This window comes from Pseudorasbora parva, chromosome 16 (assembly GCF_024679245.1).
Source record: "Pseudorasbora parva isolate DD20220531a chromosome 16, ASM2467924v1, whole genome shotgun sequence".
Taxonomy (NCBI): domain Eukaryota; kingdom Metazoa; phylum Chordata; class Actinopteri; order Cypriniformes; family Gobionidae; genus Pseudorasbora; species Pseudorasbora parva.
Genome location: NC_090187.1, coordinates 42,281,293 through 42,298,017, shown reverse-complemented (window position 1 = coordinate 42,298,017; position 16,725 = coordinate 42,281,293). Strand labels below are relative to the sequence as shown.

Here is a 16,725-nt window from a genome sequence, read left to right as displayed (position 1 = left end):
TTTAGCTATGCTTCGTTGCTAATCTGTTTATGAGTAAAACATTTAAACAATATGACAACTAAGTTAATCCTGCTTTATTAAAAGACAAATGTTTTGAAAAGGATGGAATGAGACTAAACATTGCTCTGGTTATCCTATGTGTGATGTTATCACTGAGATTCTATAATAGTTTTTATTATTAATGATTTGATATAGTTTATAAGTTAATGTTTTACTTCAGTTAATATTTATTTTATTATTATATGAGTAAGTAATGAAAGTTTTTTGTTTGTTTTAGTTAACTATATAGCAACTGGTGCGTGATTATTTGTGTCTCTATCAGTAAAATTTGCATTTTTCCTTTTTGTCCTATAGAGAAGATCCCTAGGGAGAGCGCTGATAAAGAGGAAATGGAGATACACCCCCCCTCATACCCCCTACCCCTGGAAATACAGCAGGTAAATAACATTAATTTAACAGATTTTACACCCCTGCTATGCAGATGTAATTGCATAGGTTCTCAGTTTTGTTGCTTTCATACTCCATCGTAATTACAGACACTTCACTTCTCTGCGTGATAGAGAGGCAAGGTTGATATTTTGTGATCCGTTGTGCTCCGGGGCAGCTGGCGAGAGATATGAGAAGATCAGCGTTCATTCTGCCTGATTTATCAGGTGCCTTTGTGTCCTAAAGAGGTCATGTTGCACTGGGCTGTTCAGTGGTTTATTATCAAAACCTACTTTGTGTAGTAAAAACATTCAGACTTTCTACATTTGCCTTTTTTTGCCTGCCTGTTTTTCTCACAACTCCAATTAAGGCCTACATGTTAAACCATTTTACCATTTGTATTCCAGTATTTAACATAGAAAGGTTTGCCAGAATGAGAGTCTTGGTAAAGAAATTAGATCAACAAGATCAATGTTTTTGAAATGCCTTTTTTTTTTTCCTCCCAAAAATGGCTTGTTTCGTAGGATTTGTGATGATTTGACATCACTACTAGATGTGTGTTGCATCGCATCAAAAGCAAATACAAGTCATTATAATCACTGATGCTGTCTACACTGATACAGTATGCAGATAGAGCTGCATGATTAATCGCTAAAATATCGACGACCCATGCAAACTAATTCTTAAACAATTTGCTTGTGTCTTTTAAACCTTTGACAAAATCAATCAATCAAAAACATTTTGATACTCAATTTATCCAGAATCATGCAGCGCTATAGACCCTTTTACTGTTTGTATACAATGATGACGTAGCAACGTATGCGCGCGCATTTTGGCAACAAACTGGCGAGAATCAGCAGCATGTCAAGCTATGTGAGCGGATTAAGCAACACAAACCGAGAAAGTTATTTTAAAAAGTTGACTTTATCAATTGATATTCGGCTACCAGATCCGTGTACTATAGTGGAGTGGATAGAAGACGTTAGCAGATGGCCAGGTGGTCGGATATATACGTATTTAGTTGAGAAACCGAGTGTGTACACCCGAGACAAGAATATAAGTCACTGGATGCTTATGAATACGTTGTCTGTGGGCATGTACAGAATGTCCAATAGAATTTTCTACATTTATTCTTATTCTTCACACAGACATACATTTATCCTCTTCCTTACATTTTATGTTGTTATTGATTCGTATGTGTCGACACACTTCTGTTTAAAGTTTAATTTTGTAATTCTATAGTACTTTAATAGCAACTATGCTGCTTGCATACATTTCTCAGATGGTTATTTTGCAATTAAAGTTTTAATAAAATCATTACAAAAGAAATTGTGATTATTGATATGATAATCTGGGGATGGGGGTACATTATACACACCAGTGGCAGCCAATGTTGGGAGGTTTATTATAAATAATTAAGTTTCAAGTGCAGTAAATGTTTTACAAATGAACATTTTTTATGCGAGCATTTTTATGTCCTCGTTCCAATCAATGCATTAATCGCCTGCAGCCACAGGTACCGCCGGTTCTTCTGAAACGGCCGTGATCCTGTCGGAATCCTATAAAACTTAAGCCCATTGGTGGAATAGCGATTAGTGCAACCGAAAACGCAACAGCCAGATGCTGGGAATACATTTTGATGCTGGGAAACCGTTTTGATAAACTTTCGGAGTTGCTCACACGTTAGAACCACTAGGGAACAACACCACTTCCGTTGCCAAAATGCGCGCGCAACTCTTTGATCACGTGGGCTGTAAAAGGGTCTATACAGATGCACGTTCAGTTTCTGACTCCACATGCTTGAGTCTGTCAACAACAGGACAAACGAAAGAGTAAATGAAAGTGTAAGGGAACGTTCACTTTGACACGTTTAATTAAAACAGCTCATAGACCTCAGAAGCATCCCAGAATCTGGAACGAGTTGATGGATAACTTTTAAAGGCATCCCGGATCACGTCTGAGAATTATTCGGAGCATTTGACTGCAGATTGTTTTGTAAATGAGGCGCAGTGTAATGCAGAGTTCCCACAAAACCTTTGTTGAAAGATGAAGCAGGGACTATTGAATCTGACAGAAGCTGCATCACAATTTGTAAAGTAAATGATTTTATAATGCTCTGTCTGTAATGACACTTTATATGGATAATATTTCAAAAAAACTTACTCATATGGGCAATTTCCTATGCAATTACATTAGCCAATCATAACAGTGGCCGTTTACTCACAAGCCTTAAAGCGCCTTAAAAACGGATGATTTCAGACAGAGAGTTTTAAAGGTCCCGTTCTTCGCGTGTTTTCGAAGCTTTGATTATGTTTACAGTGTGCAATATAACATGAGTTCATGTTTCGCGTGTAAAAAAACAGTATTTTTCACACAATTGACTTATCTGTACAGCGCTGTTTCCTCTGTCCTAAAAACGGCCTGATGATTTCCTTGTTCTATGAAGTCCCTCCTTCAGAAACAGGTAACGAGTTCTGATTGGGCCAGCGCTTCCCGTGTTGTGATTGGACAGCAGCTTAGCGCACTTTGCCCGGAAAGGTCCCGCCTCTTAGCATAACGGGGAGATGCAAGCGCTGAATGTGCGCTCTTCTCCACGTGGGAGAGCAACAAGACCACGCCCCCTATTTTGCGTGTACTTGTGGGCGGAGGGTTAGTCAACAAACGGTTCTAGTGACGTCATTACAGCAGGAAGTGCAGCGGTGTAGTCCAAACCGGCCGTTCGCTGTAGGCTTTGAAAGGGAACTTCTGTTAAATAAAATATCTCGCTTGGCATTGAACTTTGAGCTTTATAATTTTACACGTATTATTTATGCTCTAACAGCAAAATTACACACTAACTAAAGTTTGAAAGATGGGATCGCGAAGAACGGGACCTTTAAATGTTTTACCACATATAAATGTTTTTTTGTGCACTTTATTAACATTTATTAAAGTGAACCTCAAGGAACATATTAAAATAATAAAAAATTTGATTGTAAAAAAAAGTTATATGTACACATTTTGTCCTAAGATGCTCTCAGTTTATGAGAGGGAGTATTACAGAGGGAGTATCCCAGATGAATGAACACCTTACGGTATTGTGTATTGCGGCCCAGATTCATGGCGTGCCATTCACAGGTTGAACACAAGGTCCAAACCTTTATCCTTGGGCTATAAACAATACATTTTTATATGTCTCATAAAATACCTTTCACACACACACAAAAGACTCAAGTCTCAGATGTCAAACATTCTAAAGTACATCTAACATTTAACAAACAGATATGCACCTACTCTTTCTTTGTAAATTCTGATTGAATTGCCTTCCTGTTTTTTCCCTCCCTGGCTTTAACCCACATCCGCCTGTTTTAGACTGTTCAGCCTTTCTGCTATTCATTTTTGATGCTAGCGTGGCAAGTGGCTTCACTGTGACAAGAGAAATGATGGAGATCCCACTGAGTCTCACTATGGTGCCTCTCTCTAGCTCTGCTTCTCTCTAAATAATGAATGGGACAAAAAACAGCCACATTTTTCAACCTTAGGAGACATGGGGGGATAATGGCGGCACATGTTGCGTGTTCAATGGCATGAAAGTATCCTCTGCTCCCCCGCTGCTCACCCTGTCCGTTCTCTCGCCTCTCACCTGTCTCTGCTGTGCATCTTAGGCGGGGTCAGACAACAAGCTCATCTAGTATATTTTGGCTTTAGTGTGTAAATAACATGTGAGTTAATAGCTGGTGACTTGATCAGGAACTGCAGTAAAAAGCAAGCGGTCTAAATGGCAAGAATGATGTTACTTTTACCATAGTGCAAACTTTGGCATCAGGTTTATTGAGGATGTCTTAAGATTTTTTTTCCATCCCAAACTCAATGTGGCGACACATACGTTAACTATTACTCACGCAAAGCCACCAATACGTGAGTTTAAGTGTTTTTATTAGAGGAAGCCTTTTACAGCAACTAACTCTAGACTATTGCACGTTCATAGTTAAAGGCAAGTCTGAAACCCTTTATGCAAATAGTTTTCTCAGTTTTTATTCTACATTTACACTAAAAAAAAAAAAAAAACATTACAAAAATGAACCCGAAACTTTGAATGCTGTGTATCTAAAAGAAAGTGTGCCATGTTTTAAATGTTTTTACAGAACATTTACCGAAAATATATGGTTCTGTGAATGATACGATGGCCTCTGTATTGCTATTATATATTCATCTATGCAATGCAATATTTTTTACTCTCTGGTTCCACAAAGGAGCTGAATTTATGTAAATATATATATATTTTTAAATTATAATACAATTTCATGGCTAGTTTTAGATTTATTAATGGCTGGCAAAATTTCTTAACTCTCCCTTTGTTGGCAGCTGTAAATTTGTATCCTGTTCACATTGACTTCCAAGTCGAATGAATAGATTATGGATGAGTTGTGAGTGGAAATTTCCTCCTTTAAAACTCAAAGCTTTAGTGGAAAAAAAAAGAAGAAGAAGGAAAAAAAACGTTATTGCTCTCTCTCGTAAGAACAATGAAAGACAGAGCTCCACCCCCATCACTTCCAGTTTGTTTGTGTCCGTGTGCATTGGGCTGTATATCATCATGCGGGCAAAGGTGATTCTTCCCAGCCACTGCCCTTCTTCTCCCTCCACGCGAGGAAGTGTGCGTGAAGGCGGAAGAGGAAGGAGGGAATTGGAAGAACTCATCCAAGCGTTAAATTCACCAATGCACTGCTGAAGGCCATTGTCTGCCCTCTCCCTGCCCCAAGTCCTGTGGTCTATACCCCCCTCCCCAATTCCCCTGTCAACGGCCATCCTGCTGTCCTGTAATGTGTTGGCACTGTGGGTCCAGATGAGAATCTCAGCATTGGCTCATGGTACAGTGAGCACCACGGGGGGTCTTTATCTCCATGAAAATCCACAAAGCTGCAGTCACGAACCGTCCTCTCATTCACGTGCTACACTCACTCACACACCCACACACTTGCTTAGGAACAATTGAGGGAAATTAAGGAAAAATCAATTATAAATTCCTTAGCCGGTTACTCTTCTACGTGATCAGCAGTGTCCGAGACTATTTCACGGCTGGTAGGAGATGAGAAAAAAAGATTGGAAATGAGAGGCAGAAATTGACACTGGAACTAGTTGTTCTGGGTTCTGGAGCCTTAAAGGGATAGTTCACCCAAAAAGTGTAATTGTTTTATATTTACTCTCTGTAATGACATTTCAAACAGGGCCATAACCACCACTGACATGAAGGGGACAAGTCCCCTTAAATAATCAAACTTATTGGCCCCACTTTATATTAGGTGGCCTTAAGTACTATGTACTTACATCAAAAAATAAGTACAATGTACTTACTGTGTTCAAATTATATTGTAAAACACCTTTGCTGATATTAAGTTGAGATACGGTTAGAGTTATGGACAGGTGTGGTGAAATGGGTAAGTTTGTGAGGGAAGTGCCAACTATGTAATTACAAATGTAGCTACAGAAATTAATTACAGACGTAATTACATGCAGGTATTTTTTTAAATATAAGTACAATGTAAAAACATGTATGTACACAAAAAGTGCACTGTATCAAATTATTAATTACAATGTTAGTACATAGTAGTTAAGGCCACCTAATATAAAGTGGGTCCAACTTATTTAATAAAAATGATTCTCAATAATTATAAAAGAAACGATACAAATCTTAGGGCGATCATAAAGTAATCCGACTCCAGTTCAACCCCACCTGGAACATTTTTTTTATGTAACTACTGAGAATAAGTGATTTGTTACACTGATGAAGCCAGACAGCCGAAACATTTGTACTATTTTTATCTCCTGCTTAAAAAGTATCTTTTAGAGTGCAGATATTTTTTACATTTTTATACTGATGCATAGTTCTTTCACCTACTTAGCTGGGATATGCTATCAGCCTATCATTCGGATCAAATGCATTGATTGGACAAACATTTTTTGTTTCTAACTATCAATTTTATTGTTGTTAAAATTTGCCATTATGAACAGAAATATAGGCTTTTATGTGATGAATGTTATATTATTGAATGTATGTAACAACAAGAATCATCAACAGAACATTTTCCACATATTAGGCGTACGTTTTACATGTACTTTTATATTTAAGTTGGACACAAAAATATAATTATGATATTATGAAGCTCTTACATAAAATGTTCAGTTTATAGTTCATAGTCAAACTCAAAAGGGACAAAAGAACACCATAAACATATGTTTTTAGTCTTGAAGCTATATGATTATGTCATGTTTCAAGCATCTAAAACCTTTGCTTGTGTCCCAACTTTACTGTAGAATCACAAAAAAGGTATTAAATGCATACTTTTCAGATGAAATTCATAACAGGTTGCTTTGTGTAGCGGTTGGAGGCGGTTCGGTAATTTGCCGAGGCTTTGGGGGTATGTTGCGTGCCTGTAACACTGACCCATTTTTGACACGGGATTTGATGGGGCAGATGAGAAGAGGGGAGGGATGAGTAGAAAAAAAGATTAGGGGTCTGTTTTTAAAGACCACGGCATGTAAACTGCTCTTGCCTACCCGGTGTGCATGAGACGATAACCTCTAATGCTTGATGATGGCAGAAAGGGTTCATTTAAATTAATTATGGCTCTTTCCTTGATAAGACCTCTGCTGTTATTTTCAGCCCCCCCGCTATGTGTCATATGTTTAATTCATCTTGTGGCAAGTCCCATCATATCAATTGAAAAGACATTAAAATAGGCTTACTTTGGCTTTGATATGACCTCAAGTGGGAAGTGTGTTAATTCTGCAAAACTAGCAGCATTACGGGGAATTGCAGTCTATTTGTTTTAGCATTCACAGCAACATTGTCATAATTTGGGATGACCTGTTTGTCAGATAATAGAAAACAAAGGCTTGTCTGGTATCATTATTTTTGCAATTATCTTTAGTGCCACTAATAGCACGAAAATTACACACTTCACCTTTCATTTGACTTCCCAGGCTATTTTAAAATGTCTCACCGGAATAAACTCTCAGTCAAATACGTTGACTGAATCTGAAAGAGTGTTTTTTTTTCTCTTCTTTTGTTCATTGAAGGTTATTTAAAATTACCTTTTAGCTATATTTTTCCTCTGAGAAGCAGGGCCTTCCCTGTCTTGTAGTATCCATCCAGATCAGTACAAGGTGTGTGTGTAAGCATGTGTGTGAGGAGGCCAGTGTGTTTGAGCACTAAGCGGATGTGTCAGTGCCAGGGGCAGAGGCCTCCCCGAGGGCCATCATTGTCACGGGAACACGTTCCTACTGGTGGCAGACATCGTCCCCTCAGGCCAGCATGTGCGTGTGTGTGTAAGCCTATGCATGCGTGCCTGTCTCTGAATGCGTGAGGGAGAGAGAGCAGAGGGATCAAGGCTTTCAGATTTCGTGCAAATGTCCACATTTCTCCGCGAGGCAGACGATTGCGTGTGCGTGTGTTTAGACAGTTAGGTAAGCAGGATCACAGACAGGCTTTAACTGAGACAGGGCTCAAACTCACAGAGTCCAGTGTTGTATTTGTGTGTATGTGGAAAAACCCAGCCATGGTTCAATACACTGTATGATTGATTAAAGGAACACTCCACTTTAAAAAAAAAAAAATGCTTATTTTCCAAGTCCCTTAAAGTTAAACAGTTGAGTTTTACCGTTTTTGAATCCATTCAGCGGATCTCTGTATCTGGCGGTAGCACTTTTAGCATAGCTTAGCATACTTCATTGAATCGAATTAGACCATTAGCATCACGCTAAAAAAAATGACCAAAGACTTTCAATATTTTCCTATTTAAAACTTGACTCTTCTGTAGTTACATCATGTACTAAGGCCAACGGAAAATGAAAAGTTGCAATTTTTTTTTAGATATAGCTAGGAACTATTACCTGCGTAATATCACTGCGCCGCTTCACCCATGGTACTGCAGCAAAGTTCCCTGATTATTACGCAGGAATGAGACAATAGTTCCTATCTATATCGGTCTAAAAATCTAAACTTTTCATTTTACGTTGGTCTTAGTACACAATGTAACTACAGAAGAGTCATGTTTTAAATGGGAAATATCTTTGAAAATATAAAGTCTTTGGTCATTTTTGAGCGCGATGCTAATGGTCTAATCCAATTCAATGATGTATGCTAAGCTATGCTTAAAATGCTACTGTGAGCGTGGCGTTTCTGCTGCGTGTCAGCCGCGGGGCGGCTGCCTGGCGTTTTCTTAGTCTTTGCACAACAGAAGCGTGTCTGACGCGGCGCTGCTGCTGCTATTAATGTACAGGGAAGCCCTATACTTCATATTAAATATAAATATATTGCCTATTGATACAGCAAAGACAACGTCGGTAGTAGCCTATTGACCATACATATCTATTGTATTGACGGCAAAATAGGCTACAGAATATTTCTTTCTGTATTGACAGGTGCAATATTTCAAAATCGATAATTATGTTGTTTTTTATTATTACAATTAGGCCTATATCTGCATTGATGTTAACCTACAGACTTTCAAATATGAAAATGTCATTTATTAATATATATTCGTGTCAAAAAGGCACATAAACATCTTTTCCTATGCTATTTTGCCTAGAAACGCTTCCAACACGCTCGCGTGTCGCGTGAAAAATAGGCGTCTCTTCTATTTGAAGCATGCACGCGTTTCCCGTGTGACGCAGGCAGTATGCAAGCTCTAACCGGTTAACATGGGAGCCAAAATAAAAACGGACACGCCACGCAGCCGAGACGCTCACGACACGCTTGCAGTGTGTCTCCGGTCTAAGGGACTTGGAAAATCAACCTATTTTCAACAAAAGTGGAGTATTCCTTTAAGAGATAATAAAAAACGCTTAATGATTCCATGTGCTGATCAGTCCTGAAATTAAACGAAATTGAGTGAAGCGTGAAAATGACTGGATCATACAAATGCCAATAAATCATCACTCAGCAAGAACCTCTCTATAACTTCTGTTTTCGCAAGCGCTATAACCAGAACGCTATAATCAGAACGAGTCGTATCTTTACAGTAAAATGACTGGAACGCACAGCTGCAGGCCTGGCCATCATAAACACATGGTTTCTTAGAGGAAGCGTAAGAGAAACTAATGCTGACACAAAAAATGAAACTGCAGTTCCTGACCTCTTCTGTTAATTTCTGCTTGCAGTCATAAATGTAAATGAAAGGGAAACACATCAGCTACATTGTGCGGTTCGGATCAAGGTTTAGTGGGCTTTGGTGCGGCATTTGCACTGTGACAGGTCTCTTTCACTACGGGGAGGAGTGGCGAGGCTTGGTTGTTTGTCATTTTCATAAGGTCTTTATAAAGCTGCCACTGGATTCAGTGAAGTGTGACGGTGAACAGAAACAGACTTATATGATGGACCAAATAAGATCTATAAATATAATGACTAATTTGCTCTCCCTGGACTCCTGGCAGTTTTGACTGTGTGTGCAGTGGCATTTCTAGGTTTGTGATGGATGGGCAGATCGTGGGTTGGTTTATTGATGATAGGAGAGTAGGTGGGTGGGTCGATAGATTGATAGATGGTTGATAGATGGGTAGATTGATTGATGATAGGTAGGTACAGGGGCGTGGGACTGGGGGGATAAAGGGTACTGAGTAACCAGGGCCCAAGGCAGGGAAGTCCGTTTTCTATACATACACATACATGGTACGGGGGCCCAGCAAGATGGTTTGTACCCAGGGCCCAAAATTTGGTGCTACGCCCCTGGGTAGGTAAGTAGGTGGGTTGGTCGATGGATGGATGGATGGATAAATAGATAGATAGATAGATAGATAGATAGATAGATAGATAGATAGATAGATAGATAGATAGATAGATAGATAGATAGATAGATAGATAGATAGATAGATAGATAGATAGATCTATAGATAGATAGATAGATAGATAGATAGATAGATAGATAGATAGATAGATAGATAGATAGATAGATAGATAGATAGATAGATAGATAGATAGATAGATAGATAGATAGATAGATAGATTGATTGATTGATTTGTGTATATTTGTGATAGATAATCTGCGTTTATATTTGTGTTTGCCTTCAGATGGATCATTCAGAGAAGGCCTGTCGTTACTGTGGCGTGAGTTATTTGATCCTGCACGAGTTCCAGCGTCTGCAGGAGCGTTTGTGGGAAGTCGAGAGAGAGCTGGAGCAGGAGAGAGGAAGTGCGGAGAGAGAGAGAAGCCTGAGAGAGGAGCTGCAGGAAGCCTACACTCATCTGGAGGAGCTGAAAGCATCTGTGGCTCAACAGGAGGAAACGTGAGTCTCAGTCACAGGTCCATGCATGCGTCTGATTAGTCTTACATGAACATAAAACAGAATGTTTCATTTCATCTAGCAGATCATGAATTTTTAGATCAGGATGAGTGTTTAAATTAGACTTTAGTTTTGGGTAATCAGCGTTTGTCTTAAGTTCGGCTTTATTTGTTGACTTTTAGGCCTGTTGCACACATGCTGCATCTGTGGCTCAGGAGATTCATTTTGACATCCCAAAGTGTTATGTTTGGATGCTTTGTTTTGAGAGGTCAGTAAATCCCTGCTGAAAAATCTCAAATAAACCAGCATGAATTCCATGTTGGTTCAGGCTTGTTTATGCTGGTTAGACCTGTTATAGTACGGGTCTAGCTGGTGGACCAGCATAGTCATGCTGTTCTCAAGCAATTCCACCAACACCCCTGCATCCCATGACGGCTCCAGCATGTAAAACGTACTGTACCCTGGTATTTTTCAGCAGGGATGAATTTTAGACCCTGGCTTGTTGAGGAGAGCTGTGCTTTGAGTCTTTGATTTTTAGAGTCATAGGGGGTTTTGGATGGGTACTTATCGCTCACATTTACTTCAGAAAGTGTAAAAATCTTGCATCTATCGTCCCATTGCAGTAAACCATCAAAGGGACTTTATGGCAGAGAAAAAGACTAAATCTACATCAAATCCCACCTTCCCCTTAAAAGTGAAGTAAGATTCTATAACCTGTCAGTGCTGCAGGTGAACTATGATTTTATACCACTGATTTTCCTCTTGCTTCTCACATACGCTGTAAAGTGGTTAAGCACCCACAGGCTAAAATATATTCACTGATCTAGAAAATGTGACTCCTACTGCATAGCATACATTCAGACTTTTGCTTCATACAGCATCCACCCACCTCTTACCCAGAGCATTTATGGTGCTGCAGTTTGGATTTACACGTCATCCTACCCAGTCAAACTAGTTAGTGAGTCAGATTGTGACTGAAAACTAATTTTAATATATATTCATGTTTGTAGACAGATAGAGCTTTTGTATATAAAGCCGTCATTAAAAGGGTCCAGTTACATTTTTGTGGGTGGGAACCTTTTTGGATCAGATGTCTTAGACAGTATGCAACATGTACAGCTGTTGTCACAATTATTGGCCCTCTTTATAAATATGCATAAAGATGGCTGTAAAAATAAATCAGCATTGTTAATCCTTTTGTTCTTCTATTTAAAAGAACACATTTAATCACATTATTAAATGTTTTTCTCAAAAACATGCTAGACACAATTATTGGCACCCCTAGCATTTTTTATGAATAAAATATCTCTGAAGTATATTCATTTTTAATTTTTTTGAAGCCCACAGGGTGACTAGGAGCATGAAATTGTCCAGCTGTGGCGTCTTGATCCACAGGAGTATAAATATGAGTAAAAAAAAAAAAAAACCTTAATCATTCACAATGAGCAAAACCACAGAATATAGTTCTGATGTGCAGTAAAAGATTGTTGAGCTTCACAAAAAAGCAAGTGGCTGTAAGAAAATAGCTAAAGCATTAAAAATCCCGATTTCTACCATCAGGGCAATCATTAAAAAGTTCTGATCAACTTAAGAAACTAAAGATGTTATGAATCTGGAAGAGGACGTGCGTCTATATCGTCCTAATGCATGGCGAGTTTGAGCGGACGAAGACTCTTCAAGGATCACAGATGGACATTTGTGGAGATTTTGAATTTTGGGGGTCAGAAAGCCTAAAAAATGTATAAAACATCACATCACCTCATGTTGCTTGGGAGGGTTTGAAGAAAAATCCTCCTCATCCAGAACCCCCCCCCCAGCATATTCAGTTTTCAGACACGAGTGGAAATTCAAATGGACATGGATTTATTGGTCAGATGAAAAAATGTATTTTAAATTTTTGACAGCTAACCCACCAGATGGGTTCGGTGCAAACAGGGATATAAAGTACTCCATGCCCACGGTTAAATATACTAATGGATCTGTGAAATTGTCTTGGAGATCTTGTTCAGACCTGACGACCTCTGCTAGAACTCTTATAAAGGGCCATGGTTGGGTCTTCCATCAGGGCCATGATCCAAAACAAACATCGAAAACAGAACAAAATGAAGCGTAGCCATGGCCGTCCCAGTCCCCTGACCTGAACCCTGTAGAGAATGAGTGATGAACTAAAGAGAAGAGCTGGGAATCTGGAGAGATTCTGTATGGAGGAACGGTCTCTGATCTCTTGTCAGCTGTTCTCCAAACTCTTCAGGCATTAGGAGAAAACTTATCTTGGCAAAAGTAAAAAAATTAAAAAATCAAAGGCTTCTAAAAATTATGTTCAACGTGTTTTGAGAAAAACAGAGATACATTGTACTTCAATAAAATGTGTGTTTTTTTTAAATAAAAGATCAAAAGGCTTAACAATGCAGATTTATTTTTACACCAGGCTTCTTTATTCATATTAACCATGGGGGCTAATAATTCTGATCACAACTAATATATTTCTGGTGGAATATATTAAAATAATAACATGAATTACATAATTATATATTAAAATAAAAAATAACACTTCTTAATTCCAGAGGTTTCAGTAACTGAATGTTCTCCAGTTTACAGACGTAGTGATGAAAGAATGTACATTTTCATTTTACAGTTTACACATTCACAGTTTTTCAGTATTTCAGGATTACAGGAAATTACTTTGGCACCCCTAGCATTTTTTATGAGTAAAATATCTCTGAAGTATATTAATTTTTAATTTTTTTGAAGCCCACAGTGTGACTAGGAGCATGAAATTGTCCAGCTGTGGCATCTTGTTCCACAGGAGTATAAATATGAGTAAAAAAAAAAAAAACCTTAATCATTCACAATGAGCAAAACCACAGAATATAGTTCTGATGTTCAGTAAAAGATTGTTGAGCTTCACAAAAAAGCAAGTGGCTGTAAGAAAATAGCTAAAGCATTAAAAATCCCGATTTCTACCATCAGGGCAATCATTAAAAAGTTCTGATCAACTTAAGAAACTAAAGATGTTATGAATCTGGAAGAGGACGTGTGTCTATATCGTCCTAATGCACGGCGAGTTTGAGCGTACGAAGACTCTTCAAGGATCACAGATGGACATTTGTGGAGATTTTGAATTTTGGGGGTCAGAAAGCCTAAAAAATGTATCAAACATCACATCACCTCATGTTGTTTGGGAGGGTTTGAAGAAAAATCCTCCTCATCCAGAAACCCCCCCCAGCATATTCAGTTTTCAGACACGAGTGGAAATTCAAATGGACATGGATTTATTGGTCAGATGAAAAAATGTATTTTAAATTTTTGACAGCTAACCCACCAGATGGGTTCGGTGCAAACAGGGATATAAAGTACTCCATGCCCACGGTTAAATATACTAATGGATCTGTGAAATTGTCTTGGAGATCTTGTTCAGACCTGACGACCTCTGCTAGAACTCTTATAAAGGGCCATGGTTGGGTCTTCCATCAGGGCCATGATCCAAAACAAACATCGAAAACAACACAAATGTGTCACTGAGAAGAAAATGAAGCTTAGCCATGGCCGTCCCAGTCCCCTGACCTGAACCCTGTAGAGAATGAGTGATGAACTGAAGAGAAGAGCCGGGAATCTGGAGAGATTCTGTATGGAGGAACGGTCTCTGATCTCTTGTCAGGTGTTCTCCAAACTCTTCAGGCATTAGGAGAAAACTTATCTTGGCAAAAGTAAAAAAATTAAAAAATCAAAGGCTTCTAAAAATTATGTTCAACGTGTTTTGGAGAAAAACAGAGATACATTTTACTTCAATAAAATGTGTTTAAAAAAAAAATAAAAGATCAAAAGGCTTAACAATGCAGATTTATTTTTCATATTAACCAAGGGGGCTAAATTTATTTCTGGTGGCATATATTAAAATAATAACATGAATTACATAATTATATATTAAAATAAAAAATAACATTTCTTAATTCCAGAGGTTTCAGTAACTGAATGTTCTCCAGTTTACAGACGTAGTGATGAAAGAATTTACATTTTCATTTTACAGTTTACACATTTACAGTTTTTCAGTATTTCAGGATTACAGGAAAATACTTTTTAATTATTTACTCACAAATAACAATTAATCAGCAAGTTAAACATTTTAACATAGTGCAAAATGAACCACTTAGTGGAAAATATATTTTATTTGTTCATCAGCATGTCATGAGATAATTAACCAGCATCAGAGAGCCGTGAACATGGGAACATGTTGTTAAATTATTAAAATACTGCTTTAAATTCTCAGAGGGTGTTTTATAGTTCTCTCACAAAAATATTTGGGAACCCCTGTCCTATAGGACCTTAGCCAAGGTCCTTAGCCCAAGGACTCCGGGCCCCTGATGATGAGGGCGTGTGTGTATGAATACACTTGTTAGTGTGATCACTATGTGTATCTATTTGTGTGAACAGTTCCTCGTGCTCTGAACTCTTCAGCTCTGGTTTCCCTCGTGAGTCACTGCGGGAGACGTATATCTGTGCGTCTTCTCTTCCAGCTGACGCGAATGCCAGGAATAATTATATCACCACGGCAATCAAAAATGAACCTCTCAACACCTACGCCTCTGCAGCTTAGCACAGAGAGAAATTCAGAGAATGAGAAGAGAGGTGCGAAGCGAGTGTGTGATTCTGGATCTTATTTCAGCTCTCCCTCACACTATAATAATAGCAGGTTGAGTTGTCCGTGTAAACTCACGAGAAAAAACGAACAGCGCAGCAGTCGTGCTTCTAGATCGGCCCCCACGATTCATTCATATCCAGCACATTCCAGACCCGACACGACAGAGCAGTGGGCGTAAGCATGTGTGTATGGGTTGTGTGTTTGTTCGGGGCATGTGATGGACTAACTTCTCTGCTTTTGGACTTTGTTTGTCCACTGTAAAGCTGCAAAATCAATTCAAGCTCTTTATTGTCATTGCAAGTTTTTTTTTTTTTTTAATACTTGGTAAATGCAAATTAAAGCCCTGCATTTATGCCCGAGCCCGACGGGCCCCGACTTTTTTACGCCCCTAGGGCCGGGCTTCGGGCCAATTTTCATGTCATACCTAAAACGCGGGCCGGGCTTCGGGCCTTTTTATAGGCTTCTCCTTCGTTTTATATTTATTTTATCAATTAAAAGGAACAATGAGTTCTGCGCTGGTGGAAACAACACGAGACCATAATAGCTAACGCAACTGTTAAGATGGCTCGCACAGTGTTCAGAGCATAGGTTCAGAGTCCGCGCCAGCAGCAGCGCGCCTTTCTTCAGCACGGAGACACACTGCAAGCGTGGTGTGAGCATGGTGTTTCTGTTGCGTGTCATCCGCGGGGCGTCTGGTGCTATTAATGTACAGGGAAGCCCTATACTTCATGTTAAATATAAATATATTGCCTATTGATACAGCAAAGACAACTTCGGCAGTAGCCGTTCCATGCCATATCCATGGTATTGACGGCAAAAGGCTACAGAATAATTCGTTCTGTATTGACTGGTTTAATATTTCAAAATCGATAATTAGGCTATGTTGTCTTTTATTATTACAATTAGGCCTATCTGCATTTATGTTAACCTACAGACTTTCAAACATTATGTCATTATGTGTCACAATGTTTTATGGGCTATATGTTGTAGTCAGATAGATATGATGGTGCTGCAACACGCATCGCCGCAAATGACTAATGCAAGCCAACGCAAATGGCCGTAAATGAAACTTAAAATAAGTCTAAGATAGTCAAAAACACCATCATCTTCAATAAAAATGAATGAGATGAATGAGATCATTATCTTACCAGTGCGTCGCGCTCTCTTATGTGGTATTTGAATCTGAAATAAGCTGCTGAATAAAATGCATCTTAATCTTTTGCTTCCGTTGCTGTAAACTCCGTTAAATGAGCATATACCCCGGGAATTGAAGATGGGATTTATATTCATTTGCGTAGGTGTAAGGTAGGCTATAAGACAACCTGCATGTGCTTTTTTTATTTTATTTGTTTAGCTCCGTTTGCGAGAGCCGCGAGCAGAATCAGCCTGCCTCAGCTCGTCAA

At 38.8% G+C, this 16,725-nt stretch overlaps 1 protein-coding gene across 2 annotated transcripts in view; it reads left to right on the top strand.

Annotated features, from left to right (window-relative positions):
* The first annotated feature begins 359 nt into the window (after window positions 1–359).
* Window positions 360–16,725, top strand: part of lekr1 (Leucine-, glutamate- and lysine-rich protein 1) — a 114,288-nt gene continuing 97,922 nt past the window's right edge. For both annotated transcript variants that reach the window (XM_067419084.1, XM_067419083.1), the window contains exons 1-2: window positions 360–437; window positions 10,472–10,686. In XM_067419084.1, coding sequence (XP_067275185.1) covers window positions 390–437; window positions 10,472–10,686 — 263 coding nt within the window. In that variant the 5' untranslated portion in view covers window positions 360–389. The remainder of the gene's footprint in view (window positions 438–10,471; window positions 10,687–16,725) is intronic.